This window comes from Strigops habroptila, chromosome 6 (genome assembly GCF_004027225.2).
Source record: "Strigops habroptila isolate Jane chromosome 6, bStrHab1.2.pri, whole genome shotgun sequence".
Taxonomy (NCBI): domain Eukaryota; kingdom Metazoa; phylum Chordata; class Aves; order Psittaciformes; family Psittacidae; genus Strigops; species Strigops habroptila.
Genome location: NC_044282.2, coordinates 60,409,320 through 60,428,296, shown reverse-complemented (window position 1 = coordinate 60,428,296; position 18,977 = coordinate 60,409,320). Strand labels below are relative to the sequence as shown.

Genomic DNA, 18,977 nt, shown 5'->3' with positions numbered 1-18,977 from the left:
AGTTTTAGACAGGAGTCTGCAGCCAACTTGAAAATCCTCAATAAATGGGGTCTATGGGGAAAGTAAGCATCGCAACTAAAATACCCTGACCAGAGATGAGGCACTTTAAGCCTGCTCTCTGATTCACTTGTACAAAAGGGAGCACTACACAGCAAAGGATTTCCACAGGGCTTCCTCCTCTTCTTTATTCTTGCAGCGAAAGGGACAGCAGCACCGCCTTGTGCCTTCAAGGGTGAATTTCACTCCTGAAACGTGCTGGCACTTGCAGTGGACAGGTAGGTACACCCCTGTGTCTTCTAGTGACTGGTAAATCCTGAGCAAGCACTGCAGGAACATTAACGTGCTTTTTAAAGCAATTTAGTCATAGCAATAAAGCCATGTGTCATTTCTGTAGCAAATCTGATACAGATGAATATTCCAAAGCACATTACAGACACGAACAGCACGTTGCCCCATTTTATGAACGGGAAAGGGACAACAGTCATCACCACTTAGTATTTCAGCAAAAGAGTCAGGAATCAAAACTCCTCACTAGGTGATCAGCAAGGAAAAAAAGAAGAAAGAAAAGGAAGCTAAAACTATACACCAAGGGTATTTGAATGTTGGCATACTAACCACCATGGGGCCCTTCCTTCCCGATCTCTAATTGCAATCCAACTTTGGCAACTAGACCAGTTATTTAAGAACAATGAAGTTTTTCAGCTGACTTTTAATGCAATTTGAAACTGGATGATGGCCAATAATGTAACATTTGATCCTGTAGCACAGCTGCGGGCAGACCTATCTGAATGAGTTTTGCCAGCTTAAACAATTGCCAAAAAACCAACTTTCAGAGCAATGCCTGTAGTCTGCAAATCACTAAACATGACTCTGACCGGGAATTTTCAATGTGCACCCAAATTTGTCCTCAGTGATGGAAAACTCTTGTCCCAGCTCCTAAAATGATGAAGAAAAAATAACTAAGTAAACCAGGAAGAAATACAGTTGTCAGGGGCCATTCTCCATCAGTAGGGATGACCCAGGGAATACTGCACAGATTTAGGAACAAGACAGCCTTGCTCAATGAACCTGCCTCCGTGCTGACTCACTGTGTCCTTGGGCAAGTCATTTCAGCTCTCCACTCATCAGTTTGCAGGTTTCCCACCAGTTACACCTAACTGATTTTCCCATGGCTCAAGTTGGAACTTGGGTAGGATTTAGCTATAAAGATAGAAAGGAACTTTTGGAATTTCCCTATGATATATTTTGCTATTCTACCTCTTGAGGACTTCAGCTACAGGACCTAGCACTGTGTGGACCTCAAGACCATGATCAGGGCTCCAATGCACAAGGATAATTTACACAGTGATTTGAAAAAGTGGTTTAAAACCATCAGGTTCAGAATTTTAATCCTAGTTCTCTAGGATAAGAAACCAAGTTTGATCCTTCTTGCTAACTGATTTTCCTCCTCTTTTTTCTATCTCCCCTCTCCTAGAAAACCTTCTGCACTCAAACATTAAGAGTGAATGAATCAACAGTTGCTAGATTCCCTAGGCTGGCAATTCCGCCACTAGTAGCACGCAGATGGACTGCTCTGTCCAAACAGAAGCCCTTCGTTTAACAACACTCCACACGCAGTTGTTTACATATATGATCAGAGTTTAAACTTGAGTCTAACTAAAGGAGAGATAATAAACCATTTGATGTGCACAATTCTTTCTGTAAGCTCGCACCAGTTTCGCATAGCTTAATTTTTACAAACCAAAGTCTAACTGAACAAAGCTTCTCAAAATGAAAAGACTTATAAATAGCCCTTTTGGGAAATCTGTGTAGTTTCCCCCACTTGTGTGCTCTACATCAGGGCTACAAAAATCACATTATACCACACTCAAAAGAGATGCATAACTCTGAGTCAAAAGCTAAGCAGCAGCTCTCTGAGGACAGGAAAAGTAGGTATTTAAGAAACCACCAGAGCATGGAAGCCAGGTATGACAGTTCATTAGTAAAAGGAAGGCAAACACATTGCCATGGTGAGCAATGGCGTTGTGAGCCTTCTCAATGGCTCTGGTTGCTGTATAAAGAAGAAAATGCTGCAGTAGAACATCCCAGCAAAAGGGCCATGCTGTGGCCCTGGATAAAACAAACAAGTTCAAAATTTTGATGTTTGCCTTTCTCAACAAAAAGCCTTTAATAGAGGTCTGACTGAGAGCAAAACTGATCCACTGAGATGTACATATCCAGGCAAACTTGAGCATGGTAATGGATGACAACATGTCATTCCGCTCCCACTGATTTCAAGGGAGAAGGGGGAGTTGCCAACCTCAGCAAGACTACCAGCAGCCCAAAGGATTGGGCCTCAGCTAGCCTTTAAGACAGAGAATGGAAACTCTGCTAAGCTTCCAGCATCTGATTGAGCAAAGCATGAACCTACCTGTTTCACCCTGTCCATGGCAATCATTCAGTTCAGCCAGAAGCTGGTTGAAGTCATCCTGATGAGCAATCCAGTTGTCCTGTAAATATCACCCACGTGAATACAAGGCAAAAGTCTTCAGAACTAATGAAAGATTTGCTAAACCAGATATTAAGACTTTGCACTCTAAGAAGTAACTTAATTGTAGATACTCAATGCTGGTCAGTGGAAGGGACCCTCAGAAGCAACACAGGTGCTCATTACAACCACTCCAAAGAGCAGAAATTGTAAGGGTTGTGTTTGTAAGTTCTTAATACTGAGCTGCTGTTGGCTCTGTGTGTCCCACATCGGCGCAAGATGTTTTCAAAAGTAGGCAGGAAATAGCACTGTGATTTTTTTCCAGGAAAGTTACAGTTACTTAAGATGTTGATTATGAGACAAGCACTTTTAGGACCACGTTCTGCTTTACCTATGTACCCGAACTCCAGTCACAAAGGTAACTGTATCAAGAAGAGGGACAGAAGGCATGAAGCAGGGCAGAAGACATAAGGAAAACGCAAGTATTTCAATGATTTGCTAGGAAGCAAAAAAATCTCAGAACAGCTGGCCTGCAGAATTCACTGTAACCTTTCCAAGCAGGTACTTGCTCCTCAAACACCCAAACTAAACTCCAGGTCAAGAGTTTCTGCAGAGGCATTGGCATAGGTACATGCAGCCACCAGACAGATTTCACATGTGACAACAGATTTCACAAACATCCCGTTATAAAGATTGTGCTTTAGCCGAAATGGGAGCCATTTCCTTACCTGGGTCTAGTGCTCACCTCGTAATTGATGGTTGCTCCTAACCCCAACGTGTTATTTTTCACTTGAACCTTGATATGTTCTGTATTTCCTTGTTCTTGAGCCCCAAGACCCTAAGGAGGATTTAAGGGTAAAAATGTAAGGATTTTACAGCAGCAATTAAAGCTTTTGATCTGTACGGTAGTTTGCAATGAAATACCGAAAGAAATCTCAACTTACTATTTATTTACTTGCCTGCAACTGAATTCATTCACAGGCATTAGCACACATGAGATATTAAGTTTTTTTAATTTACTACTTAAGCCTCCAGCAAAGTATTACAAACACTAAAATAGCAACAACATTAAGTAGCTGGGTGATTAATCAGGAAGCCACCTGACATTCCTAGGCAAGTCCAAAGTGTTTACAATTTTAAAACAAGACACTACATAAAAAGAACTTGCCTCTCACGAAAAATACCTCCGTCATTGGGAAGGCAGCTGTGTAATGGCTGTAAGACAGATGCCACATATAATGTGCAATACAGAACAAAGTTATATAGGAGGGAAATGGGGGAGAGGATCAGACTGAAGCTAGCAGAATATTAAAAACTTCTTCCATCTCATTCGCACTCATAATTTGATGAAGATACCAGAGCAAATGAATGTTGCATTTGTCTATCCTAAAAAGCATCATCACTCAAATCTGGGAAGCAATCTTTAGGCCCAGTATTATCATTCTTAACTGTACAATCGCGGGGGGAGGGGGAAGGAACAAACAACAAAAAAAAGAAAAAAAGACAGAGCATTTGGTTAAAACTTTATTCCTGGTATCTACTACCCACATTTTCCCTAATCTATCACCAGTAACAAATTATCAGCTATGTATCTGGCTATAATAAACATGTACGCGGTAGAGCAGTGGAGAGAAGCCCTGTGGATCGATCCTGTGCATATCTAATATTTGGAGGAATGAGGAATATTTGAAGAAGGCTGTTGCTGTTACAAATCCAGTAGAGCTTATTTGGTCAGTGGGAAGGAAAATTTACCTTGAAACTTCTGCTAATGAAAAAGTATGGAAGCAAGCAGGATACTTGGTTGCGCATCCTGCTGTGACCCATTTCCAATACAATAACAGGACTAGTGTAAGCAGCTTAATTTCACTGCACAGACGGGCTTTTGCCCATTAATTTGATCAAGCTTAAGTTCCACTTGGCTGAGTTTGTACTGGAATGGAGGCATAAATCCTTCTTGTACAGCTATAACTTGTAAAGGAAGATCCAGTAGCTCAAGTCGGAAAATTGTTGTGAAGAAGATAGGGAGGGGACAGACAGAAAAGAAAACATAAAGCCTTCCTCTCACACCCTGACACAGTGTTCATAACAGTAAAGGTGTTACCTGTGGTCAGAGAAGCTCTCAGCCTAAATGTCCTTAGGACATTTAACAGCATTTTTTTCTACTCTGGTTTACATATCTATTTTAATCTTACACACATGAAACACCTATACATGCAATTTACATTAAAAGAGTACTCAAGATCCGTACTCTTAACAGGCTGGTCTAAAGCCTAGTGAAACTGATGACAGTTCCTTGACTTCAGCAGCCTTTGAATTAGATACCACTTGTTCATGAAATGAGAGGTAGTTAGAAGCCAGATTTATATGTGCTAAATGTAAGACAACTGAGGCAACAGCAGGCTACACTGAGAAATCCATGAGTAGGCTTATTTTTTTGCTAAGTTTTAGTGTATTCACGGAATTAAGAATGATCCTAATTTTAGTCCTTTTTAAAAAGGCTGGGAGAGCAAATCTAGGAGAAGAATTAATATGGTGAGGGTTTTGCGTGCATTAAACACACTGACGTGCAGGCCCAAATCTCAGCTTTGCTGAGGCACCTTTGTGGAAGTTAAACTGCTCTTAAGGGGCAGCTGAGAAGTCTGCAGCTGTCTGCACTGACCTAGAGATTAATCTTAGCCCCAGAAACCAGTCAACCTCACCCCACAGGTACAGGCTGGAGGTGGGAAGGAATACACCTCACAATGCTGCATTTCGGTCATTCAAGGAACAGATGAGAAGTAATCTTTAAAAACAGGTGAAAGATTAGAGCAGGTCCTGGAGTTGCTCTGAACAGTACCAAAAGCCAGGGAGAGAACTGAGGGTGTAAAGGCAACTTAAAAGCCTTTTGTCATCACCTAATTTAATGGGTCAACTCCTGCTCTCACTTAGGAGCAAAGTTAAAGAGAGGTGAGAAAAAACGGAAAGCAGGACGGGAACAAGCAAGAAAGTACCTTTGTAGAACTACAAATTGTAGATATTTAACATTGCTCAAACTTTTTGTGCAGTTCAGAGAATAAATCAAATAGAAAGAATATGGCTGCTTTAAACACTGAGATCAAGAATCCCCTGGCAGTCTTCCACCCTTCAGCCAGACAATTCTCCTCTAGATCATACCTTTCCTTTGGACCAGCCCATCTTTTCCAGCATCTTCTGGCCAAATTTAGATTCATCGTTACTCCAAGCGCTATTTCGTGGATCCACAGACCACTTCTGCCTTCTACGGGCTAGAGCAGGAAGGAAAAAATCAAACAGGCTCTACTGACATTCCCACAGTGTTCCTAGTATTCAATCAATCCCAGAAAAGCTCTTCATTGCAAAAAAATAACCCAGAACTTATGCCAGACTAAACAATTTTTGGGGGTTTTACCAAAACCTCTATTGCAAAAAAAAAAAAAAAAAAAAAAGGCCTGTGAAAATGTTAATTATTAATGTGAAGAATGCCAAAGCAAAATAGTTATGGAAGTTGCCATCCCTAAGGATGAGCTGCGATTCAGGGAAGGCTTTAAGGATTACCATTTAGGTGTACAGGCCTAAATTCCATATTTATTCTGACTTTGCTCTACATCTAGCTGTAACATGAAATCCACAGGGGATGAGAGTATGATGCTGGCTTTCCCTGCTCTCGACAATACCCACTAGCCAGTCTTCCTTTTAACTAGAAGTTTTAGTATTTGCCTTCATAACAAAAGCCAAATCAAAAACCAAAACTAAGTGACCAGAGAAACTAAATTACAGACCAGAAACCAGTGGGATTTCAGCTTTTGGATTTGCCACAAAATGGTTTATTCAGAAACTGAAAAGTCACCGGAAATCATCACAGGTGTTAAGAGATCCAAACGAGAACCATGACTCTTTGTCCTAAGCAGACTACTAAAGAAACTACCATCCCCCAGGCCCACATGCGTGCGCTTGCCTCTATCATCAGGAATAGCTTCAATGAAATCAAGGAAGAAAAGCTAGCCCAGTTAACCAGCCACTTTAACTGTGCACCTAAACACAAGCAGGAAGACAACCTAAATAAACAAGACAAACAAAGAATGGGAGACAGGAAGATTACAAACTTCATTAAACACGATGGGAAACGGCGGATCAAAAATGACCGATTAACCCAAGGCCATACAAAGTCAGTGAGAAGCCAAGTCCACCGAGGTGATTTCAACATAATCAGGAAGTCATCTTTCCCTAAAATGCAACAGTTAGGATTTGGGCCAGAGGAACAGAATATTACAGGGATGTTATTACAGGCATATCTGACTCATTTTTTGCCCAGTTTTGTTTCGTTCTTAAAGAAGAACCAATACTGTTAGAATACACGATGGTGGCTTTTTTTAACATATTTCCAAAGCTTTGAAGCTCAAACTAGGTGTTGTGTGGCAGCCCCATAAAAAGTAATAGTTTGATAAACATTTCATAAAACCCCAACAGTCCATAAAAAGAGATTTTACAGCAGGTTAAATGACTGAGTGCTGTGAAAGGAATTGACACAGCCTTCACTTCGTTCACTTCCCTGCAGGAAAACAACAATTTGTTTCCAACTGGCAGCCTTCAGAGAAACATCTACTACAAGCCCTACCTGTGCTGCTAACAACAGCTGGTGAAGCGCCACTGTGGACTGTGATTTTCAACGCCCAGGCAAATTAGGGTTCCCTGGTGCACGACTGAGAACAGAAACTGTGAAACTCACTCCCTTAGCGAGGCAGCTCACTTCACTGATCTACTGTGGTGTTGGAAACATCAAGCTAGGAATCTGGGACAATTAACATGCTTTGTCATCTTCCCTGACACAAGATGCAAACAATCTCTAAGAACCCAGGTTTCCAGTGGTTTACTGGGGGGGGGTGTGAATTAAAATGGTATCAAGCTGGAAGCAAAAGTTGAGTACTAAAAAGACAGGGAACACCTTGGCTGTTGCTTTGTCTGTAGCTGACCGCGAGACAAACAGCATAAAAAGAGACACAATAAAAATAAGCAATTTAATAGAGATCGTGCTGCCCAGCTGAGCAGCAGCCCCTCCTTTTCAATCATATGTCTTAATCTGTCCCTTTAAAATCTCTCGATTAACATCAACTTTCCCTCAGTCACCAAAAATGGTTCAATGCCTCTTTTTAAATCTAATTATAACATTTTAAGTATGCCCATATTCTGTCATGCTCTCTGCAACTAGTTCCCCAGGTGGTGACTTTGCAAATACCAAGGAATTCAATTCAACACAGTTCTTACAGCTGTAAAGCCACTGCATGTTATCGCAGGATTTGTCTGTGCAGCAGAGGTAATCCATGTCAACTGAGTGTGAATTTAAATGAACTTCCAAATTGAGTTGTTTGATGTAGTTCAACTAATCCACTTTAAAAGTTAATTTCTATTCTGTTTTCTGAATATCTCTCTGATGAAGATGTTTTATTACCAGGAGGGCGATGGTAACAAAACACAAAGGCACCTAATAGAGATGTCTCAAGCTTGGAATTTTAAGACACCAGTACTTGCAATCCAAGTATTTCAATCTCTTCACTACCGCTATGGGATTAACCCTCACATTTCTGCCAGGTTAACATGCTCTTATTTTCAAATATGACAAGCTAGAGGCAGGAAAATAAAGAAAGTTGCTTACATCTTTAGAGAATATTTAAGAAAGCCAGGAACAACTTTATGCCACATACAGCAACCATAGAATCATCTCCCCTCTCTAAACAAACCAACAAAAAAGACTGTTTAGTCAACAATTTATCAGAAATGTTTGTCCACTGATGTCTTAAGAGTGAGAAAGGAAACACACTGTCTTCCAGCTAAAAAATTCAGCTCAGAAGTTAGCATCAATCATCAGGGCTGCTCATAGAATGATTCTAGAGATAGTAATGCAACTCTGGGCAAGCAGCACCATCCAGTGGAGAAAAGCGTAATTTCTTTAGATACTTCACTCAGATACCCTATGATTTGAAAAAGGTCAATTACTAAGCCCTTTTACCAAGACTAATTCTGTGCCTGGGGCACGTGTTAATTATTTCTGAAAGTTCCCATCCAAACCCCGGCTGTGTGCCCACACTTGGTTAGTGAAGAAGTTAAATTTCTCTAATGAACAGAAAAAAAAAATATCCTGCCCACAGAAGGGATTTTATTTTTAATCAAAGATATGAAGCCCATCAATAATGTATGCTCTTTTTTTTTTCCCAGAGAAGCACCAATAAGATAGTTAATTAAAATTTATTAAAAGTTAAAAAGAATTAAAAGTGAAAAATAAAAGCTACCTCTTTGGCCATTTCTGCAATTGATATGTTTTTTAAATTCAGACTACATAAGCACAGAATGATTGAGTTTGTCCTTTCTCAGTTTAGCTCACAAAATCACAAAAGTTGGAAGGAGCTCTCAGGATCATCTACTTCAACCCCCTGCTTAAGCAGGTTGTCCAGGAATTTCTTGTGCTTCCAATATGCATTTACTACTTCTTGTTCTGTCCCCAGGTACTGCTGAAAAGTAACTTTAAGCCCCTGGAATGCACGTGCTTTCACAGCTATAGTAAAACCAATTAACCACATCCCTCACCCCCAACTTTTTTTTTTTAGGATGAATGAGATCATCAAAGCATGATCCAGAACTGCAAATAAAACTGCACACCTGCAACATGCCTTCACAATTATAACTGCAGCTGAAGGTGATGAACAAAGGCAGACTACTCTGCAAAGATGGCTCTCAGCAAATAAATCTGTTTTTTTAAGGCATTTGATTTTAGAGTTCACTACATACAGAAGCTGTATTAACACACTGGCAGAGGGTGCCCAGAGAAGCTGTGGCTGCCCCATCCCTGGCAGTGTTCAAGGCCAGGTGGGATGGGGCTTGGAGCAACCTGCTCTAGTGGAAGGTGTCCCTGCCCATGGCAAGGGGTTGGAACTGGATGAGCTTTAAGGTCCCTTCCAACCCAAACCATTCTGTGATTACTGATATGTGCAGTGACCAATTAAAATAATTAACAAATGCTGGGGGGGAAAGAAAACCAAAAACAAAACCCTGGAAGAAAATGGTACCAACAAAGTTTACATCTAAAAAAACCCAGACAATTACGTATGTAAACACAGCTTTGTTTTCCTAAATTTACACTTGTATTTTCCACCGGAAACCTTGTTTTCTAATCAGTCATTATACTTAAGTCCATCTATCCTGCAGCCAAGGAATCAAATTCATCAGACCCTGTGCCTTCCCATTAAGTGTGTTCTGACACCAGTAAGCTTACCAAAACCACCTAAGGACATTAACAATAATTAGACAGAAGGATATTAGTCCTGTCACATAAAAATTTACAGTTGAAAAGATTAGTCTTTCTGCTCATATACAGCTTCACATTTACTAGAAAAGGCTGCTTTACAGGAATGCATTTTCAACTTGGAAGAGAAGGCAGCAAGTTTTTAGCTCGCACTTGGGCCAGCCATGAGAGTTCTGTTTCCTGAACTAAGAGCTTTACCTGAGAAACAGTTATTGGTCAGGATATTTAACCAATATTTTAATCAGTTCTTGTAGATATGGGGAGCCCAAGTCCTCCATAACTTCAGAGGTACGAGTGAAGCTCTGATTCCAATACCAGGAAAAAGTTAAGCAAAATTATCAGGCTGCATGTAACAATGCCTTCAAAAATGATTCACTCAGCAACACCCTTACACAAAAGGTATAAGACAAGCACATGGCCTTATCCTGAGATCTCCCCAGTGAGTTCCGTGCATTCACTTGCCTTTTTTGAAGCACCTGCCTAAAATCCCTTACATCCCACACTCACTTTTCCCAACCCAGAACTCAGCTGACCTCTGACGTTCCCTGTACACACAGCTCCAATGCTAACCCTGCGTGAAATCAAAAGACCCGTGCCTACATACACACAATTCTGTTGAGCCCTCCTGGCTGCCACACAGCCCCGGCACCGAGGCTTCAGGGTACCTGCCCTCTTAACACACCGCTGCACGGATGGCACTGGGGCACTGAAACGAAATCAAAGAATCACAGAATGGTTTGGGTTGGAAAGGACCTTAAAGCTCATCCCGTTCCAACCCCCTGCCACGGGCAGGGACACCTTCCACTAGAGCAGGTTGCTCCAAGCCCCGTCCCACCTGGCCTTGAACACTGCCAGGGATGGGGCAAACGCCGGCGCCAAGGGTGTCCGATAGACACCCCCACCGCCGCGGGGCGGGAAGCGACCGAGCCCCGCAAACCCGCACCCCGACACAGCGGGGCCTGCGGGGGCCGCCCCCGGCGCAACGGCCCCTGCCCCGCGCCCGGCTCCTCCCCGCGCCGAACTGCACTCACGCTCCGCCAGCATCGACATCTTGGGGGCCTCCCTCCTCCGCGGCGCGTGGCGAGGGAACGCCGCCGCGTCCCCTCCCACCCCGAGGAGGGGGGCTTTTGTCAACTCGGGCGCAGAAAAAAAAGGTAGAGCAATAAATGCCTGATGAAAAAGGTCTTAGGACAAGCGAATGCGGCGGCTACTCGGGTGGAAATAGAGGGTTTACATCTACTAAAATTCTCCTAAAGGCATAAAAAGACACGTTGGGTTGTATATCGGCTAGTGTCCAGCGTCTCGGGGAGGATATTGGACAGGCACTTTTGAGACAGCCGAGGAGCGCAGCTTCCCTAGAGAGGGCGGGCTGCGCCCGGGGCAGCGTGGCGGCTGCTCCTGTGCGGGTCCGAGGTGCGCCGGCTCCATTAAAGCCGCTACAGCCGCCGCTAAAGCCGCTGCGAGCGGGTAGTGGAACTCCTGACCGTGTTTAGCCGTTCCTATAAGGAGTTTCACGGTCCCGTTGATGGGGGCTCTTGAGCGGGGGAAAGGGGTTGAGCAGTGCTCGCTGTGGCCGTGGGGTGTGTGGGTTCGAAAGGATGGGGGTGGGCATTATGGATGCTTCGGGATGGAGGAAAGTGTCCTCGAGTTTCCTCAAATCCGCTCCTGTTGTGGGAGGGAGGAGTGGGGGGGCCCTCGGGTGACTTGTACACCATCCTCTGCCTGTCTGACTGTAACATAGCTGAACTTGTGACCGTGTCCCTGGGCAGCTTTTGGTATATAACTGGTCAAAGATGGTGTTTTGACAGCAGCAGCATGAAGCCTTCTCAGGCAAATAACCTCTTTATTCTCTTTTTCAAGGTTTTTAAACTTTCCATGATGAACCCAAATCTTCCCTCCTATAATGTCAGCTGAGTGTTTCTTGTCTTGCCTGCCTTAAATTTGGAAGTAAGGAAAAAAATACGCTTTCTACCTCAAACTTTATGTATTTGAAGACTGCAGTCCCTCAGTGTTTGCTTGCTGAATCAAACCACCTCTATTCAGTCTTTTCTTACATATCATGTTTTTGAGCCCTTGGTCATTTGTGTTTTCTGTTGGTTTGATTTGGGTGGGTTTTAGCCACTCTTAAGTTGTTTCTTGGTTTATTTGTCAGAGCAGCCAGTTTAATAGGAACTGGATATAAACTATTAATAAAAATATGACATGTATGATGCTGCTGAGTCCTTCAGAGCCTACAGCTGGAATAAACTGGAGTTGTAGGCTGCTTCCTCTGCCCCTCTCTGGCTGTGTTTTGCATGTGAGCGTAATATTTTGTTTGCTAACCTCCATATCCCTTTCAGAGAAGCGCTGCATGGGAGGGTTGTATTTGTGAAGCGTGTTAATCCTGTCTTTCCCCGTTGCTGAATCAATACTTGCTTCTGTCTTTCCACTTAGTTGTGTTGTTCCGAATTGCAGACCTTCGGTGTCTCTGCTGCCTTTTTCCCTGTTGGGAACCACCTGCAAGTGTCATAAGTGTTCTCCACAGCTTAAGTCAGGTATTGATGGGAGTACTGAGTCCTGCCAAGATCAGAACAGATTTCCCATCACTCTTTATTCATCCATCATTCCATACGGATGACAGCCAGATTACAGCTCCCCCAGTTCAGCTTTTCAAACTGCTTAGCTTCTGTGCTTTTTGGTTTGGATTACATTTCCATATTTGCTTATGAGAACACTGTGCAAGACAGTTTCTAAAGACTGTAGACAAAGAAGCGATAATCGTGTTTTTCTCTGTAAGACCTGTCAGTCAGCAAAGTTAGACTGACACAACGGAGCTTGTTCTTGGCAAATCTATAAACTTATAAATAGCTTGATTTTTATTTCGTTTAATAGTTTATATTCATTTCCTATTAAACTGGCTGCTCTGTCATGGTTCCTCCTTTAAAGAAGGGTATCAGGCTAGTCCTCGTGTAGTCTTCTAAGCCCGCTTCTAGCCGTCAGAAATTCTTAGTGTATGTTCTCACCAGACTGTTTTTTTGCCAGTTCTCTGCATGCTTTCAGGTCACATTCATCAGGCTTGACTGACATGAAAACAGATAAATACTTCCTAATCCTTTGCTACCTGGGAGGTCTTTTTCCTTTCCCTCTCTCACTAATTGTGTTAGCCGCTTGGTTGCACCTAGGCCTTTTAGGGAAGACTGAATGGATGAATCATGCCCTGCTCCCTCCACTGTGTAGTGGATCAGCCTTGCCATTGGTCTTTCTCTTATGCTGTGATATACATAAAGCTTTGCAGCTGTGGGTTTTACCTCATTTAGTGCCTTGACTTTGTTAATTCTATATCTCTTATGCTCATGCTAGATGTCTGTGCTCTGCATAAGGTGGCCTTCAGTCTCGTTCTTGTGTCCTTCTGGCTTGTAGCTATGTGCTGCACTCATTAGTGTTAGGTTAAGGAATGATTCTTTAATTCATAAACCAGTCTTTTAAGAGACTGTCTGGTAATTCTATGAGCTTACTGAGGGCTACCTGAAATTCTGTCTCTTTTATTCCTCTACTCTTGTGCCTTAGGAAGAGGAACTATCATTCGCACTTGGAAATAACCAGGATGTGGCAGCTTTCAAGCTTTCGCTTAGCGTTTTCCTCCAGGAGGAAATCCCTGAAGATCAGAACCAACCCTTGAACAGCCTTTTTTCAGTTTCCTTTTTTCCTTTCCTAACAAAATTCCTATACAGCAGAGACCTGCTTGGACAGCCTAGGACAGGTTCCATCTCACCTGCCTTACCCATAGGTAGAACCGTAGAATCCCAGGTTGGAAGGAACCTCAAGGACCATCTGCTCCAACCTGCCTTGGCAAAGTATGGCTTAGATTAGACGTCCCAGCACCCTGTCCAGCTGAATCTTAAATGTGTCCAGTGTTGGGGAGTCCACCACTTATTATTTCAATGGCTGACTGAAGTTTTCTCTTGTATCCAGTCTGCATCTCCCCATTAGTAACTTGTGCTCATCACCCCATGTCTTTTCAATGTGACTCCTTGTAAAAAGGGGCTCTTCATTTTCTTTGTAGCCACCCTTTAAGTACTGGAACATGGGGATAAGGTCTCCCCTGAGCCGCCTTTTCTCCAGGCTGAACAAGCCCAGCTCTCTCAGCCTTTCCTCATACAGCTGCCCAGTGCTTGTGGCCCTTCTCTGGACCCTCTCCAGCCCATCCACATCTTTTCGTATAAGGTAGGCATGTAATCTGATTTCCTGGTGCCTACCTTTCTTCTAACCTGGGGGGAGTTTGGATACCCAGCTTAGTGTCTGGATAGCTCTAGCTAATCCCCATCAGCTGTACTCTCTTCCTAACGTAGGACAGGCAGGATGAACCATCACGTCACCATCAGCTCTGCTGTATGAGTCTGGAATTTCTCAGTCTGACCCCTCATGCCTTCTAGTGCTTGCAGGTCACCCACCAGGATCCTCCTCCCCTTTCATCATCACCCAGGGACTCTCAGCACTGGTCACTCTTTGCTGTCATCTGTATCTGAAATATGAGGTGATTTATCCTTCCCTCTGTCCTTCTACCTGTGTTTCCTGAACAAAGTGCTCCTGGCAGTGATAGCCATTTCCATGAATTGTCCCTCCAAGGTCTCTCTTACATCAACTAAATTGTCACATCATCCATGCATTAAGTGTTGGAATGGTCACTTACTCATGTGAGCCATTTCACACTGGCGAGATTCCACTTCCAGTTTTGATTCTGAAGAGGCTTAAGTCTTCTAGCTGAGAACTGAGTGTAATATTTGATCGCTCCAATAGGTTGCAGCATTACACACGTTTGAATCAGCTTCACTGTGCTATAAAGACATCAGTGACGATTGGAAGTAATTTCTGTTAAAGGATACCTTGAGGTTGAGATTTGTTTCTTATTTGGTATTGAAACTTAATATTCGACTGCATCAAAGCAATTCTACTTCTAAAGCTGTCTTACTCCCCTGCTTGCAAAGAATCACAGCTCAAAATGCAAATGGGATTATACCTGCTTTAATTATTGCTGACTGTATTTGCTTAACAGCAGGCTTGAGGTCAAGGTCCAGATTATTCGGCATAGATGTAGACAGAATTATTGCAAATTAGTATTTTAAGGTGTCAGTCCTAAAACCATTTAAGTAAATGAATATGCAGAGGGGCAGTGAAGTCAGGCATTATCATAGAATCACACAATGGTTTGGGTTGGAAGGGACCTTAAAGCTCATCCAATCCCAACCCTCTGCCATGGGCAGGGACACCTTCCACTAGACCAGGTTGCTCCAAGCCTCATTCAGCCTGGCCTTGAACACTGCCAGGGATGCAGAATATATGCACAAAAGGGGAAAGTTCCATCCGTGGTCAATTATTGTATTTTACAATTACATACCTGAGTAAAAGCTGGTGTCACAGGAAACAAAAATATTTGTATGTGTATATATGTATGTTTGTATATATTTTTTCTTCAAAGAGAAACAACAGCTGATACGGCTGATTATAGCCCTCTAGGAAAATAGCCAGAAATCCTCTTTCCAGTGTGCTTGGAGTGGTTGAAATATAGCTCTTCTCTGAAAAATAAAGGAATAAAAATGCCTAGTGGGCATTTCATTCAGAGTTCTCCAGTGATTCCTCCCAAGGGTCTTACTTGAAAAGAGGTGTTTCCCGACAGCCAGCACTGCAAAGATCATTTAGGGCTCAGAGATCTGAGCTGGATATTTTCCTCCTGGCAAACAGTTATCGATCACATGGTGGTTGCAGTCTATGCTGTGCTATCAGCATCAGCTCCAGAGTCCCCATAGGCTTTGGGGAATTCCTTTGATGCCACTCGCAGGTTGAAGTGTCTGGGTCTTAGGAAGAGATCCAGCTGGGATGAACAAAGCCAACAATACACAGAAACTGAAGCGGCAGGTAACTGGAGGAGGATTTCAAGTGTGACTGAGCCTGATGCCCACCTTGCTAACTCCATTCCATCCAGAGGAGACCCATGGAAGGAAGGAGGAAGAGAGTTAAATTTCCCAGCTATTGAGCAGCTCCTGCACCCTGAAGAAGGGCAGCCATGAGAACCGGTGATGTGCTAATGCCCCCAAGAGCAGTGCACCAGTCTCCTGCTGCCTGAGAACACTGGGGTGGAATCCATGATCCAACTCCCTTGGAGCTGATGGGGAGACTGGTACTTGATGGTAGGGTTAACTCTAGATTCCTACAAGACATGTCTAGATCTGAATGCATTGCCCTGAGTTAAAATGGGGAAGAAACAGCATCAGTGAAATCACCCATTTTTCTCTCTCTATGCTTTATTCAAATGCCCCATCAACAAGGGAATTGCGAGGAGGGAGAGGAGATGGCGGCCAGGAAAAGACAAGAGGAGAAAAGCAAGTAAAGAAATAGGATGTGAGTCCTGGCTGTGCAACAGGTCATTTGCGAGGCAAATCAGCCCCTGCTGTGGAATAAACGGCCTGAGGCCAGACTAGAAATGCTTATTGAGCGAGTCTTGGGAGAGGTGTGATGGAAGCACTAGGGACAAGGACTGTCTGGAGACCTTAAAACGAAAAGACAGGTTTGATTTAGGACAATGATTTGAGAGAACATGCGGATTAGAGGTGAGCTCTGGTATAAAGCTGTATTAGCCAAGCAGAGAAGCCGCCCATCAAGCGCCAAGCAGGGAGCAAGAGATTAACAATGTCTGACCCATGGAGCAAAAGATGTCAGAATGAATGCCTGAAGCCAGGAGATGAGGGGTTCAAAGAACAGCTACTGGGGCAGGCAAGGAGCAGCAACAGGCTCAAGGCAAGGGGCTGATGTTCCTAGAAATGCCGCCAGCAAAGAGCTTAGCAGCAGTGTGTAGTGCCTGGCAGGGAACACTGGAGGGAGAGTGGGCAAAAGAAGCAGCAGACAGAAATCCACATAGTTTTCCTTGTATTCCATGAGAACAGTGCATTTTATTGCTATTACTATTGTTGTTGTTATTTCATCAGCCTGGGATTTACAGGATGTGAGACTGAAGTACTATTATAAGCAGTTTGTTATCCAAACAGAGAGAGGAGACAGGGAGCAAATGAAAGAGCAGCAATGATTTGTAGAGAAGAAAACTGAGGCGCAGACATGATGTGAAAGTCAGGGTGCTAAAAGCTTGCATATCATGTAGAGGTATTTTAAAATATAAAGGAGTGCTAAAGAGTTGGATGCTGCTGAGAGATTAGACTCACATCGATGGGCATAGAGTGGGTGGGTTTTTTGTTATGATTGGTATTTTGGTGATCAGATTTCCTAGCTGGGCTGTGCTGAACATGGTTTGGAATCATTGCTCTGAGCTGCAGTCATAGCAGGGTGAGGCCAGGCACCAAAGGGTCTCAAATGGATCAGTCCAAAGAGGGTCAGGAAGCTGAAGAGCTGGAGCCAACAGGCGTCAAGGGCAAGCCAGAGTGTAATCCATGGGTGGAGTGAAGATGAGGATCCTAAGGACATGGACAGTGGCTCAGGGCTTAGGAACAGCCTTGGGCAGGTTGATTTAAAAGAGAGAGGGGGAGGCAGGGTCTGAAACCATTACAGACCAGGCAGACCTGAGAGGAGATTTTGGAGAGGGCTGGAAACCAAGATATGCAGCAGAACTACAAGATCTATCAGCTGGCCAAGTGTTTTTGCACAGATGCACTCTCAGAAAACATCAGCTACAGATAAAATCAGCAAGCAAAGAGTGGAACTGTCAGCAAACAGATTATTAATGTATAAATACATTGCAGGAGAGGTAAGAGAAAAACGGGCCAGTCTGGGCCAGTTCTTCATGTAGACAACATAGTAACAAGCCCATAAGAAGCGCTGTCAGAAGACAGAAGGATCTGCACGTTTCTTGTTTAGTCTTCCCCCAAATCCTGAGCAAATACTCAGTGCAATATAACAGTGCAGTTTTGAGGGTAAGAAGAGGGATCTGATGTGTCTGCTTGGAGGTTTGTAGCTTGGGTAAAGCTTAGCCTGGAAATTTTGAGGAATGTCATGAAACAGTCTTTGAATCGCTAATCCTTATAGTGGGAGAAAGAAGACAGTGATGGAGTCAGGGAATCATGGCTGAGTTACTTTGACTCCAGTCCCTGGGAAAACACTGCAGGAGTTCTTGCATAATTGGTTCAATATTTGGCCACTGGAGGACAAGGGAGTGGTGAAAAACCACCTACATGATTCACTGGGAATAGTTTTCAACAAACCAACCTAATTTTTGTCTCTGACCAGGAAACTGGCTTTGGTGACTAAGGTGTCAAGATTTTTCGTCTAGCCAAGAGCCACAGACGCATCGTCCACACCTCAGTGCTGAGGACATGGGGAATTTTGAGAATCTTCCACAGATGGTAGAGGACTGGAGCTCTTCATGATTCCCTGGCCCTATGGTGGGATGGGTCCAGGCTGAAGTCCCAGATGTATGACAGGTCCCAGGGGAACATGGAGCTGTTGACATCCTCCCACACCCGGTTTCTTTCTGAGCTACATTATCTGTGATGAAAGAGGATAATTACTCCCTGTCTCAGAGATGAAAAAGCCGCAGCTGTAACACTATGCCCATATCTGGTCACTGCACTTAAGGAAATCAGGGAGGATCCAGATATGAAGTGGAGAGGAGAGGAAGGGACATAACCAAATCATTAGAAAAGACAGTCTGAGCAAGAGCTTGGAGGAAGTGGAATTATTTGGTCCAGAAATGAAAAGCATAAAGGAACTCCAGTGAAGGCTGCTAGGGATGAGTGCGAGCAATTGGTTTCTATGTCCACTGCCACCTGGAAAAGCAGAAACCAACATAATTTAGAATTTTGGAGAATATGCAGAATACCAGAACACCTGGGACTGGCTAAAGGGTGGTGGGATTGTCTTTTTTGATGGTCAAACTTGTCACAGATGAACTGTTTAACCGCAGAATGGGGAAAGGAGCTAGGTGGCTTCCCAAAGGCTCCTCCAGTTCATCCAGTTCTCCCTATCTGTCACTTCCTTAATCAATTTAGGAAGCCCTCTCAGAACCCATCTTTCCTCAAGTCCAATGCAATGTCTTAACCACAAAACCAATCCTGTGCTATTTACTCTTCTGTATAGTGCAGTTTGCTCTTCTGCAAATTAAAGTGTCCCATTTAATCCTATGAAACACTCACTTGCTTTGTTCAGATGGATATGGGAAAGGGGGAAAATAAAAGGATTTCCTGCAGATGCTCATTCAGATTTCAAAATTAATTCTCTTCCACCATTGTAGTGTTCATT

The 18,977-nt window shown here is 43.4% G+C and overlaps 1 protein-coding gene across 3 annotated transcripts in view; it reads right to left on the bottom strand.

Moving 5' to 3' along the window:
- The window catches only part of PINX1 (PIN2 (TERF1) interacting telomerase inhibitor 1), a 63,019-nt gene extending 52,169 nt beyond the window's left edge, over positions 1 to 10,850 (bottom strand). The window contains exons 1-5 of one of the 3 annotated variants that reach the window (XM_030489912.1): positions 10,790 to 10,822; positions 10,363 to 10,464; positions 5,621 to 5,730; positions 3,213 to 3,305; positions 2,411 to 2,489 (exon numbers count right to left, since the gene is read on the bottom strand). In XM_030489912.1, the coding sequence (XP_030345772.1) occupies positions 2,411 to 2,489; positions 3,213 to 3,305; positions 5,621 to 5,653 (205 nt within the window). In that variant the 5' untranslated portion in view covers positions 5,654 to 5,730; positions 10,363 to 10,464; positions 10,790 to 10,822. Of the gene's footprint in view, positions 1 to 2,410; positions 2,490 to 3,212; positions 3,306 to 5,620; positions 5,731 to 10,362; positions 10,465 to 10,789 lie in introns of all 3 variants that reach the window. The other 2 variants (XM_032920013.1, XM_030489911.1) reach the window with 2 other exon arrangements.
- Positions 10,851 to 18,977: the final 8,127 nt, after the last annotated feature.